This window comes from Anser brachyrhynchus, assembly GCF_964034855.1.
Source record: "Anser brachyrhynchus genome assembly, chromosome: 5".
Taxonomy (NCBI): Eukaryota; Metazoa; Chordata; class Aves; order Anseriformes; family Anatidae; genus Anser; species Anser brachyrhynchus.
The window spans coordinates 7,289,107-7,303,533 of NC_137699.1; the positions used below are offsets into that span (position 1 = coordinate 7,289,107).

At 33.6% G+C, this 14,427-nt stretch overlaps 1 protein-coding gene across 27 annotated transcripts in view; it reads left to right on the forward strand.

The window, feature by feature from the left end:
• Window positions 1-14,427, forward strand: part of CCDC73 (coiled-coil domain containing 73) — a 94,180-nt gene that overhangs the window by 64,563 nt on the left and 15,190 nt on the right. For all 27 annotated transcript variants that reach the window (XM_080594760.1, XM_080594761.1, XM_080594754.1 and 24 more), the window contains 4 exons: window positions 4,903-5,031; window positions 5,396-5,455; window positions 8,510-8,614; window positions 13,175-13,285. In XM_080594760.1, coding sequence (XP_080450886.1) covers window positions 4,903-5,031; window positions 5,396-5,455; window positions 8,510-8,614; window positions 13,175-13,285 — 405 coding nt within the window. The remainder of the gene's footprint in view (window positions 1-4,902; window positions 5,032-5,395; window positions 5,456-8,509; window positions 8,615-13,174; window positions 13,286-14,427) is intronic.

Consider the following 14,427-nt stretch of genomic DNA (forward strand, 5'->3'; position numbering starts at 1 on the left):
GTTTACCTCTATTGTATCCTACTCATTTCTTTTTAATTATCATCAACCTATCTTTTTCCTGTGCTGTATTGCCATTGCATTTTTCATCTGGTAGGGAAAGGTAACAGTGATGTTTTCAGTGTAGTCAAACACAACATGAGTAGGAAGAAGGTTACTTATGCCATAGAAGCAAGCTGATAGCTTGAACATAGAATAAATTACATTCATTTCTCAATCTCTATCAGTAATGAGAGAATTTTAATATAGGGCAACTGAGACCGTCAATTATAGTGATGCTATGGTCAAAATTTGTCTGGCCATTGAGCTCTTTTCTGCCTCTCTTCTACTAAGAAACTAGTATTTGCCAGGTACGTTTTCAGTTGCGCTCTCCTGGACCTTTATAATAGGGGTAAGGATAAAGTTCTTTAAGCTGTTTCTTAGGTGCTGACAGGAGAAGAGGCGAAGGGACCCTCTGAAGACAAAATTGTTCTGTAAACTCAGTATCTTTCTGTACCTCATTTTTTTCATATCTCTTTTTCTTTCCAGTCTGCTATTTTCTCTCCCTTTGATTCTGTGAGGATGTTAGGGAGGGAGCAAATGCATGATTACTTGCAGCTTCTTGGCCTACTACGTAGCTCCATTTTCATTTGTTTCATTCCTGCCTTTTCAAGCACTTAATACTGATATTTACTACATGAAGATATATTAGTCACAAATCATAAATTGAACCTAGATATCATACAAGTTTTTAAAGAGGAATTGTAACTTTCATGTGAAGAACAGGAACATTCATCTAAAATGAAGCATATCTTTATTGTATTATATTGCAAATATCAACATTCAAGGAGTCTAAAAACTCTTAAGTATCACAGTCAATTAGATATGTTGCTTTTGGTTAAGAATCAACAATTCATTGCATAGAATTCTCCTGAGAGTAAGTAATTTGAGAGGTAAGAAAAGAAAAAAATGTTTAAGAAAATTTTTACATAATAAATTTTATGAGTAACAGAGGTGTGCGAGATAAACTGATAATATTTTGTGTACTCCAGTAATCAAATGTATTTCTTGATCCATTTTTTTCAGTTGTACTATTGGCTCTTAAGGTCATGGGTGATAAATTTTAAATAAAGTACTGCTAGATAAGCAGTAGAAGGAGCCAGCTGAAACTTAATCTGGTTTCCGTTGTTCACCAGGAAATGCCTTTATCCTGGCTATTTCTGAATTTCTTACTGGACATTTAGTATCTGACCATCCTGTTGTGAATATGAGTGGAAACCTGAACTGGAATTTAATTGCTTAGCCTTCCAATACTCATGTATTGCTGTGGCACTTTTTGGGAAGGACTTGCGGTCTGAACAAAAAGTGAAGGCTTGTTTAGTTGTAATTACAGTTTTGTAGATGAAAATTCTATGTAGTAGAATGACAGGTATTTTTCCTTGAAAGGCAGAATATCTGTGAAAATATAATTTAAAATTAATAATATTGTAAAAAAAAAAGTCCATTTTTCAGTACTTCCTATTTCAAGAGTTTATAAATTTCAGCTTATAAAACACTTTTAGAAAGTGAAGTAGTGGCATAGCATATTCCTGACCTATATCTGTAATGGCACTGTATAGTTCAGCACAACTTCCACTTGTGAAGGGCTGTGGGCTCTGTCGTTTGGGTCAGTCTGTAAGTGAAGAGAAAGGAAATGCTCGGACCCACTAAGAATTGCCCTGAGCTAGTTTCATTTCATTGCAGTTCCCTTTCCCTTAGCCTTACCATTGCAGTAGTGATCTTAAAGCAGTAAGGTGTTTTCTCTTGTTGGGGAATGTATCTCGTAGAGCTGAGGGGACCTACAAGAGTTATAAAGCAATGAGAAAACTTTGATATTTACTAGGGATATCTGCTAGGGATTACTAGGCTATCTTCACTTGCTACAAAGCTGAAAGTTGTTGTCATATCTGCAGCACAAGTTGTGACGTCTTATACAACTGGTTTTATCTGCCTTGGCGACTTGACTGACCTCTAATAAATCTAAAAACTTGTGAGCTGTTAGCTGTTACCACAGCCGTTACTTTGACTTGGACTAGGATGATCTTTCACATTTCTTCTTAATGGGAATATGAAATTAGTGAATTCCACATTTATGAAAAAAAGTAAATAATCTCCAATTTTAATAAAATTACATGTATATGATGGGAGTATTAAGTACAACTGTAAAACCTGATTTACATTGAGGTCCATTCTGCAAATGTTTAGGCTTCTGGAATTTGTGGAAATAAATATTTGGAGAGGTGGTAGTTTGCTCTTGACATTGTCTGCTTACTAGTCCAGTTCTGATATCTTGGCTTAATTTCCTTTTTAGGAAACACTTGTGTTTTTATAATTTGAACACTTAGATATTCAACATGGTTGGATTTTTTTTTCAAGCACTTTGAAAGTGCTTGCAAGAAAATTGATAGAATGAAACAAACCTTTAAAAAACAGCTATGCTGCACAAGGCCTGAGAGATTACTCAGGTTGCACTGATCTTGGAAGAGAGCAAAAAGATGTGCTTGTTATGTTGGATAAACTTTCAGTTTGCATAAGCTATTGGCACTGTCTTGGAAGCAGTTACATCTGTCTTGGAAGCAGTTACACCTGCCCATGATGGCTCTTTTTCCAGTCCTGTACTACCACTTCATGCTGGCATATGTGATTGTGTGGCCCTGAGAAAGAGTAGAATTAATTTTTTAGTAAAATTTAGTTTTCATCAATACAAAAAAGGGAGTAACTTTTATCTTAGACCAATTAGCAAAAGGAAAGCAAAATGTATTTAAGGAACAGGGCTGTTTCTTTTGTGTGACTTTTGACTTCTGTTGCAGGCTTAAATTGTTTCTGAAACCACATCCCTGAGTGTTGGCTGCTAGCAACACATCAAAGGAATAGGTTTAAAGCCTTATTGTCCTTTCCTAACTGATAAAATTATTTTCCAGATTTAATTTCTATGGTTCTGAATACTACTAGTGATCTTATTAATGGCAGAAAGCTATTAGAAAAAGAAGCAAAAAAGTCTGTGACTGATTTTTTATAATTTCAGAGTACAAGAAAATATATGTATGTATTAAAATTATTTTATATTATTTTTACAGTTATGTAGCCTGTGCTTTCACTCATCATGGTAAACTTTCTCATTACTCTTGGTAATCTTGTTTGTGTTGGTTCTTTTTGTATGTTGTTTTCTGTCCACAGCGTTGGTAGATTTGCAGATGTGGGTTTGATTCCAGATGGATTTATACACATCCACCTGCTACATACACAGAAGAAAATCTAGTTATCTTTTTCTTTTTTACTTTCTTTTTTACTTCAAGTGCATAATTTACTTAGTATGGCTTGTTCTTTTCCCCAACAAAATAAATAGTGAGACACTTCTGTACACAATATACTCTGAATTTGGCAAAACGTACATGAGATCCATGGCAGCATTTTGCACCTGCTTGTGTAGCACACAACCTATGTACCAATAAACTAATTCTCTGTAAAAGACTAGTGCAGTGCACCTTTTCACATTTACAGAGTGAAAAACTGCTCAGACCACCTTCTGCTTCTTAAATGCAAGATTTCTGCTTGCATATTTTATTAGAGCCTTCTAGTAAAAATAGTACAACTAAAAGATGTTTTCATTGCAAAGATGGTTCTTCCTAGATTACAGAATATCACATTTCTAAAGCATTGTTGTCTTTGAGTTTTATAATTGATACTGCAATTACACTTAGTCCTAGCTAGATCGCTTTAGATTTATTTATGGCTAAAATACATGAGAAATAAAGTCTCTAGCAAACAAAATGATTTATTTAAAAGTAGTATCTGTACTTGTATTTTCCTTGTAACTTCGTGAATTTCAGCTACATAATCTTCCCTTTCTTTTGGTACTGTTATATGATTTTGTCCAGAACAGTTAAACCATTGGTCTGTGATAAGATGGAATTCCAGTTTTGTGAAGAAAAGTTAAACAGACCAAACTTAGTTGTTAGATAAAACTATTACCATTCTGAATGCTTGGTTCACCACTATGGCATCATGAAGAATTCTTGATACTATCTGTGAACAGCATTCATAACCTCTGCTATTTGTCTGAGTAAACGTCAGAGCGCTCAAGGAGAGAGCGATATTAAACAGACTACCTTGTACCAGAATGGGAGGGGTGGGGGAGAATAGGGCACAATATTTATGACTCCAGGAACTATAAGTTGTAATTTAATGAGATCAAAGCATTTGCTGTTTATTTGCTTCACTAGGAGCTTGGAATAAACTGGTTGGAAAACAGATAGCACCCCCCTCCCCCCAAAAAGCAGGATATTTAAAAGATTATAAAGACTATAAAATCAAACGCATATTTTAGATGGAAAATCATGTTGTAGAAGTTTCTAATATAAAATTAATTTAGCATTCTCCTGAGATTAAGTAATTAATGTTTCAGGAAAAGCAAAGATCCTCCAAATTTATAGCCAGTTCCTGTTTTTACCAGATAGTCACTGTTCTTCCTTTTTTTATTTTTTTTCCCCCTCCTGATTCCCAGGAACATAGTAGTTATAATAGGCATTTTATTCCTATTGTATATTTCAGTAAGAGGCTTTACCAATACCAACTCAATGCTCGCTTCTAATATACTTCTAGGAAGAGAAAGTATCAAAATATGGAAGTATCAGAAATGCTTCAAACAGTAATATTATTAGCACAATAACATTTTACATATGAAAATAAACTTTCAGCCACATTTGACAAGTTCAAAGTTTAGGAAGTCAGTCTTAGAAATTTCAGTTCCTCAATTTAATTTATTCTTCTGTTTCCATACATCATTTAAAGTAGGGCATGACTTAGGATAGTTTAAAAGATTTGTCTTTGTTTTGAATTGCAATGCCTATACTGGATGAACTATTTATACGTGTTTCCTGTGTTAAGGAACTGAAGAAAGTAACTACAGACTTGATAAGGTCCAAGGTCACATCTCAGTACAGGGTGGGAGAAGAAAACATCAATCTTGCAGCAAGGGAAAAACAGTTTCAAGAACTGCAACAAAAAATCAGAATGGTATTTTGGAGTTTAAACAAATTAAATTTTGGTTAATGTGTTCTGTTCTTCACTTATAAAACATCATGGCAAGGATCTCTGTGATGCATACATCTCAGTGATTCCTTTCTACTATCTGCATATACTGTGTACCAAAATTATTTCCAGAACTACCTTTTCTAGGGAAGTAAATACACTGTGAATAGAAGTACAAATTTATAAATAAATAAAAATTTAGACATTGCAATGTAATACAGTTTTTTAAATAGCCTCATGATGATTCACAATACCCCATTAATACAATATTACTAAAAATATATATATATATACAGTAATTTTAAATGCCTTTTATAGTACTTCATGTTCCTTTTTTCCTTTTTTTAAGGAGGAAGCAGTTAGTAAAAAAGTTAAAGAAGAAAACACTCAAATTAAAGGAGAAAAGCTGGTGAGTTGTTAAAATAACATTGTTATTCAAAATTACTTAAGAATATAGGTGCTATATATTTAAGATTCTTAAATGATCTTACTAAGCTATTAAAAAAATAAATTCATTTGTTTACTTTTCTGAAGTATTTCATTAATAACACAAATGGGATTTTACTCCTCAATTTTGGAAGATGAATTAGCAAAATGAAATACATTCTTTGACGCCTTGTTCCAGGTCTTAACTTCTATCTTGGAGTTCAAATTGGAGAAATTTGGTACACCCATTAAAATAACGTATATATCTGTTTAGTCCAAGTAAGCAATGAGGTTTGCATAATATTCTTGTTACTGTGCTTGCTGGAACATATACTTTGAGAATATTAAGCCACACCTATACATAGGTGATGATAGGATTATCTTCTATCTCAAACTTAGTTATTTGCTCTGTTCCTGAGCAAATCCTGTTGTTCAAGCCAGATACGTGGAGTCAAGTAACATACATGTGGCACAAAAATTGTGTTTCCTGTAATAATATCATAACGTACTGCTTTGCAAATATTAAACATTAAAAGGGCTTTTTTTCTTATACAGTTACAAAATTCTCATTCTGCAGCTCATTAAGCAAACACATTGGAGAAATGTTAACCTTGTTCTGAGGGAAGGACAAAAGCAGTAGCTTGCTTTTATTCTCACTGAGCACTCGTTAAAGGATAATCCAGTACTCTTACAATTTTTAAAAGTTTGCATTTTGAATTGACTTTTTTAACATACTTGCTAATAAACATAGAAAACAACGAGAGATATACTCAGTCTTAATTACTCCAACAGCTCTGGATGCATTAAAAACATGGCTGTGGAGGTGCTTGTAGCCAAATTCATATGCTCATACTGTGTTATTAAAGAGTAAGACTGGTATTGCCTGTATTTCTCTATTTTTGTTCGGTGTGAATTGCTAGGTTGTTTTGTTTGTTTATTTATTTTTGGTGGTTGTTCATAATATATGGCTCTTCTTTGTATAAATCTCTGATGGGGGGTGGCTCTAATATAGAGATTAACTTCATGTTTCCTCCATGAATTTGGGCTAGAAGATCTGGATTTTCTTGTTAGAGAGCTAGTAATTCACTATCTGGATTAACTGAAAATGTTGGTTTCAGTGGCTATTGGACTTGGACTGAATATATTATCTAAATTTATCTAAATTACACTGAATTGTATGCAGAGAAGCAATCTTGTCTAGTTGAGTGAACACTGTACTTGATACAAAAGACACAGACAACCGTGCTACTGACCTGGGCAAGCCATTCCATGTTCCTGTGGTTCTGTTTACTAGATGTAAAAATGAACCAAGAATAAATTAAACTTCAGTGTTAAAAATATTTCTCTGCATGAGTTTACATGCATGAAAAGTTGTAAAGTCAAAAAAAAAAAAAAGGCTTTTAACAGCTAGCTGTATCTGTGTATATGATAGGACCAAAACAGATAAGTTTGAAAGTTATCTGTGAGTAAATAAAAATACTTTTTTGTAATATGTTTCTCAATATATTTTGAAGTAACGGGGTACATTTAAGACTATCTTATGAAACGCGTGTCTTTTGCTGTGCAGATCAGATCTTTTTTTTTGGTAACTGCTGTTCCAGTCTTTAAAAAGTAGGGAGTGGCTTAGCTAGAGCATTCCCTGTGTCTTTTGAATCTTTGGAAATCTTTCAAATTGTTTAATATAAAATGACTTTCTTTATCTCCATTCCATCCATATTTTCATCTGCAGCATAGTGAATGGTAGCACCAATGGACTGTAAATCTACACCACCTTAACTCATTGGATGGCTGTTTTCTTATAATTTACTCTTCTAGAGCTAGCAATATTGTCTATAGTCATTTAGTCATATCAGTTCTGTCTAACTTGAAGATTTTTGTCATGAACAGTGTCCTTATAAAAAAAATGATCTTTTCCTGCAAGACAGCTGAAATTTTAATACGCCAACTTTGTATTTGACCAACTTGGACCATTTGAAAATAAGTTACTGCAATGAATTAACATGCTAGTCTTTCACTTTTGACATACAGGTTTAAAATACAGAAGGAATAATTGCAGCAGTCCACATTTGTACTAGAAATAACAGAACCAAGCCACGTTACTTGTAATGATTCTTTGGTTTAGTCTGAACACTGAAAGAAAGTGTTAATTGAATGTCAAGACTGTAGCGTTCATTAGTACTACTCAGTGCAAAGTTCATGTAGCATCGTCTCACATGGAATTTAAACTGGGATTATTATTCCCTCATAGTAGTGAATGCTTAATGGGTTACAGACAGATAATGAACCCCATGTTATAATGATTGGAAGCGTCTTGTTGGAGTCACTGAGGCCAATGAATATGAAGCTGAGAACTTGGCCCTAAAGTTTTCCAAAAGAAAAAAAAAAAGTATAAGATTAGTTGTTAATTCTGAATAGTTTACCCTTTATAAGACAATTGATGAAGGCACTTCAAAAAATCAGATTGTGACAGCAAAATTTGATGCACATGCATCATGGCATTATATGGTGCAAAGCTAATGTGTGTTAGTTCCAATCTATTAGGATTTAATTTGAGATTCACAATAATGTCACGTAATGGTGATCCATTAATGAAAGTGATTACTTGTCTTTCACAATTTCTCTGGATTTTCCATTATTTTCCCGAACTGTAATATGGTACCATAAAATTATTCTGCTAGATTAATTGAACTCACAGAGGGGTAAGATTTGATGCACATTGTTCTGATTTGCACTGAATTATTTTAAAAATATCAGTGCATTGTTCATTTTAATTATAAGAAAAAATCTCTGATAAAGAATAGTCTATTATATTCTCCCAGGAAAAAGGCTGAAAGAGCCTAGAGGAGGTCTGATTCTTCCTACAAGCCCTTCCCAAATGTTGATGTTGGTTGTAATAGGAAATACATTCTAACGTACGTTATTTTGTATACCACTGACAGAAAAAAAAAATGCTGAATCTCAGACATAAATTAACTAATGTTTACACTTCAGAAACAAAATGTAATTCAATATATCCTGATTTGTTTGTATTAACAAGGAAATTCTCAGCTCTCTACAATGTGTGCAGGAGCTGCTTCAGCGAATAACCCAAACGAATATTAGAATGGAAAGTGAATTAAATGCACTGAAAGAAGAATATCAGGTCAGATTTTTCTTGATTAGACAAGCTGCTACTATCTGTTATGTATTTTTTAAGTCTAGGGCTGTTAAAGACATCTGTGTGCTTTTCAGAACTTTTGACCTCACTTCCATTGCTCCCTCAGCTCCTTAACTGTCAGCATGAACCTTGAAATGCAGTCTATGGTTTCCCTCTTTGAATTCTCCCCCTAAAGTAAATCATGGTTGCCACTCCAATCAACTATTTCTGGAGGGTAAAACCAGAATGTTTCTAAGGTTGCTTTCAAGTATTTTGAAATCAAATGATTTTATAACTTGTTTCTTTTAATTCATTTTTATGTAGGTATAAATTTCTCGTTCCTGAAAAGTACTTCAAATTTCAGAACTTCAGAGCCATAGCTTGTCCTCAATTTTGTTAGAGCAAAGAGCCTAACCAAGAATATTCCTTAGTCATTTCTTATTGTGTTGTCTGTCATATTTATGCTAAGGGTGGTAAGTAGTCATGGGATTGCAGTGTTCTTCTTTGAGATTGTAAATAAAATAAATAAAATTCTTAACAGTTTAGATTCTAAATTATACTACCAGTCAAACTGGCTAACAATGCACTGAAGATTAAGGTCATTATCTCTTCTGTTCAGATATTCCATGTTGAGTTCAGCTACAACTATTAATGGGATAATTAATAATTATCCACTGTATTTATTGATATAATTACAATTATTCTATTCTTTGCTTGGCCTTTGAGGCAAAGGTTTTGAACTAGCATCTCAGTTTCAAATTAAGCTTTCTATGTGCATGTATACTTCTGTTTCTAAGTAAACGCTTCTAATGCTAAATTGAAATTAGATTTACTTCACGTAAGCCTTAACCTTGTCTTTTTATAGATGTAAGAAGTTTGCCTTCTGCCACAACATAAGTATGTGAATTTTGCATTTTGACTGAACAAGTGAAGTTAAAGATAAGTCTAGGTTCCTGCATTTAGTCCAGAGTGTTGGATTTTCATGACTTCAAATTCTTCGATCTGAGTGCTCTAGAACCAAGAAGAGATGCTTCTCAGCCTGGAGAATAGTCCCACTAGTTCATTATGAATCTTCAGCATTCTCCAATTCCTTTTTTCTTATAATTTGCTTTACTAAAAATTTAAACATGACAACGCACAGTTTAAGGTTACTGAAAGGTTAGTGTTAGGTTAGTTTTCTTGGCACACTAAACTTTTGACCACGATCAATCGAGGCAATTCTACAGGCATCGAGCTGTTAAAAGTAGCATGCTTTTTAGTAATCTGTTGTTTATATTTTGGCTTATCAGCAAAAACAGTGAAATAGCTGGGTTAGTTGCGATTCATATGACACTTTTTTTTGTTAGTGAGAAGGTAATGTGCATTTTATTTTAAGCTGATTGAAATGAATTTGCAAAGAAAAGCAGAGGCTTGAGATAACTGGTTTGTAACCTTACCAATTATGATTTTCATAATAGAGGGGCCCTTGAGGAATCTCAAGTGAATCTCATGTGTTCTGGTTCTTTCCAGATGAACATTGGGGATTATTTTGATTTTTCAAAAATATCTGTCTCCATTTAAACAGTTGTCATAAAATATTGTTGCTTTTCACAGCTACTCATTTTGCTGACGGTTTGAGACAGGGTGTTAGCTGCTTATTTTGCCTCATCATTTTTAAAGCAAGAAATGGAACTTATAAATAGGGAGCTTACTATACAACTTGAATGCTCTACCCACTTTTCCGTTGATTTGAGAGCTGTTGCTTTTGTTTTTACTGATTCTAGAATCTGAATATGATGAGTAGGTTGTGAAGGTCACATTTTATTCCTATGCTCTATCCTACATTCCTGTCATATTTATGAACCTTTGAGTCATTGTACAGTACTATGGAATTTTTTTTTCTTTTACTCACAGAAAAATAATTCTACTTAGTTTTTGGGCTTGAGATGACTGAATACTTGCAAAGTAACATTCAAGTAAGATCATATCAGCCTTTTTCATTTATCTGTGGATACACAGTGCTAGGATACAAAAGTGTCTGAGAGTTCAGAAAAGCAAGCTAAAGTTCCTTAGTGAATGACAGAATATATGAGAATGCAAGGAATTCAGGTATTCCTCTCTATACAGTTGCCTTTAACATATATTATTCTATTCATCAGCTACTCCCAAGATTTCTTCTTTATATAGCCTGGAATAAATAGGCAGCTGATATTTCTTCCTATCTAAATAATAGATTATTTGGTCAAATGGAAGAAGAAAGCTTGCTCTGCAAACTGTATCTCAACACAGAGACAACTGTGTTCTATCTATTTGTGTAAGATATTATCAAAGCAGATGTACCTATTTGAGATGGACTTGCTTCTATTAGTCTTGTTTGCAACCAAAGAGAAAGCAAACAGAGTCTTGTCTAGGAAGGGATGGTGTGAAGGTCTTTTGATATATATGTTCTTGAATCACAGGACTAATACATACGTAACTTTCAGTTCCACTAATTCCACAAGCCACGTGTAAACCCAGTGTGGACTTAACTAAGATGATCATGCTGACTCTGGCATAGGCAAGTTCAGCTTTGCAAAAGTGCTGGGGCAATATGTACATGCAGTAAGGATCCATCCACCGGTCATTACAACGTCTCTCATTTTTTCAGGATTACTTAGCATTCTAATTACTGAATACTTTCACTCAGTATCCCTCAAAATCAGGAAACTTCCTCTTCTTGGTCTCCAAAGCAAAAATATTCTTATTATATTGATTGATTGATCGATGTATTTATAATGGATTTGGCTTTATTTTGTACTGCACACCTATCTCCGTAAATTTCAACAACACTGTATTGTTACACTGTAACAACACTGTATTATTGAGATGATGAGGATGCTATGTTCATTTTCAGAAGATGCACTTTATCTGTTGATATTTCTACAAAGGATCTTCAGGATTTTAAGTGTTTACAGTTAGTTAATGTTAACCCTACACCTACAGGTGTTATTCTGATGTCCATACTGCTTCTAATTACGTCTGTGATGATTATAAGAAAGTACTTTGGACAGTTTAATTTGAAACTATTGTTATTTCAAAAATATTTCAGTAGGATAGGGTTAACTGAGAGGGCCCAATATTGAGTAGGTATCTTAGTGATTTCTTATGCTAAATGGGCAAACCTAAGGTTTGTTTTGGGAGTGGAGATTTTCAAGGAAAGTTTAGGTGAGGCAGCAACTCTTCTTTTTTCAGTCAGGTACTGTAATTTACTGCTTGTTTTGTCGTAAGAGCTGTGCTGTGAATAACTGTTACATTCCACCTCAGAGGAGGTTGAATTTGAGCCACATTTATCTCGAAGGATTAAAGAATCCTTTATTTAGAGAAGTAGAGGAGGTTTATCAAAGAAAGGAGATCTTAGACTCCAGGTTTGTAGAACTGCATGAAAGGTGCTACATCTGTGTGCAATTACACAGACAATGTATTGTTGAATTGTCTCACCCTTTTAATTACATAATCTGTTGGAGAAAATTCATTACTTTATTATGAATAACTTTTTCCTTGTGTATAAAAATGCAAGGTAGTCTTCATTTTCCTAGTGTTATACCTGTAAAATATATTTATGTTAATAGTATAGATTAATTCAAATAAGCATTTTTAAATTGTTGGTAAGTGAGTCAAGAAGTGGACCCACCTTCAGTTGAAAGATTAAGTAAAAAGGAATTGCTTTAGAGTAATGCCCTCATATCTTAACATTTTTCATGTGGACTTTCAAAAAAGCTCAGCAGAATCATAAATATATAGCTGGTCATATAGCTACATGCAGTAATGTTTACATTATCAAATATATGTGTCATCTATATAGTAGGTAATGGATGCAGTATGTCCTTTATCTTTCATATTGTTTGCTATAAAAGTGTGATAGGATAAAAATTCCAACAATACCTGAGATGTGTCAGAAGTTACTGTTGATTTACACAAGTGCTTTAATTTGGCACAGTAAAGCTGAAACATTTAAACAAAAAATGTTGCAAGTACAACTAAGATACTATAAAAACTTTATATTACTCTTATTTTAATGCACACTTAGTCTGTTTCAGTGATGTAATATAAATTAAAGGTTAATCAGATATTGGAACGTGAAGAGTTTATTATATAGCTGTTTTAGAGTTTGAAGCTTACACAGTTTGTAGGCTAAGTTAATAGAAAAATTAGGAAGAAAAAGTGATCAGAAAAATATTTTCTTTGGCTATACACTAGTTTTTTCTCTAAGTACTTTCTTTAAGGTCTAGATTGTGCTACATTTCTCATCTCTGGACTTTATATTACTTTTTCAGCACATTAAAACTTATGCAGTGAAACTGAATAATGGCAAGTGTTTTTATACCCTTTTATAGCCATTTCTTTTTTCATAACCTCCCCCTGTTTCCTGTTAGCTAAACTATAAGCACCTTTCTGTTAATTTATGAAAATTATTGTTGAGATAGCACATTATCACTGATCTGTATGGCACTTTCAGCATGTTAGAAGCAAAGGTCCAAGCAACATAAAACACATCAAAATTCATTAATGTGGTATTGATTATTTTTTGGATAATTAATTTTATTGCAGACCCTTGAAAGAGATAATGAGCTGCAAAGGGAGAAGGCAAAGGAAAATGAAGAAAAGTTCCTTAATCTTCAGAATGAGCATGAGAAAGCACTGAGAACTTGGAAAAAAGATGTAGGTTTATTAAATTAAATGTTATAGTATTAAAAGATTTTTGAAATAGCCATCAAGCATTTCAGGTAATTCCTAAAAGCCAAGAAAATATTACAGAAATACTACAATAAAAACAACCAATTCCTTTTCTAATAATGCAGACTCATCTAGAAATGAATATTTTTAAAAGGTAGATTTAGGAGAAATGTTGAATTCTGTACTATGAAAGATTAGGGCAGTTCTATAAAACAAGAGTCCCAGGGTATTAGGTGCTGTCCACTTAAAGAATATTCCAGAATTACACAATTGCCATTACCTAGACGTAGAAGCTGATATAGCTTTTTAACTTACATTGATTGAATTTTATATATTTTTCAGAATAATTTTATACACAATTTATTCAGAGAATACCAGCACTTCTAGGCTGCACTCTTGTACCCTGAAAAAACTATTGGTAGTAAACTGTTATATCCTCTAGTGAGGAAAGGAGGGAAAACAAACAAACAAAAAACAACAACGTATGTTGATTAAAGTGGCACATACTGAAGGTAATTCTGAAGGGCCATATGCCCACAGACTTGGGGGGTGGGCAAAAAGCAATCTCAGACTGAATCGGGTAGAGATGCTGAAAGCTTGCATTGAAGTGGGAAGTCCTCATTTGATAGGAATTCTTTAACAAGGAGTATGGAGTGAAAGGAGATTAAAAAAGGTAAAACCCTGTATATCCTCTCAGTGAATTCACCTCTGCATACACCTAAACAATAGTTTGTCTTCAACATTTGGCATCTTTTCTATGCTTTCATTATTTTTAAAGAATACTTCAGTAATTGCTAACTATTTAAGAATAAAGTATTTTAGCTGTAAAAATGGTGTGCAATAATAAATGTATGTGCACAAGTGAGTAATACTTCTTCAATAAGACATGGTCTGTTTTGCGTGTGGAAATTAGATTCTAGCAGCATGTGTTTAATAGCCTCTTTTGTCTTTTATATCTACATACTTGGCATCTACTGCCAGAAGGGATTTGAAGGGACTGATTGTATCAGCGAGGCTGTGGGGAAATCTTAGGCCTGTTGTCCTAACTCCTTGAGCGCAGCCACTATGGACATGACTGCAGCCTTGAGTCTACAAAATACCTGCGCTGTTCTGATGCTCACTGCTTT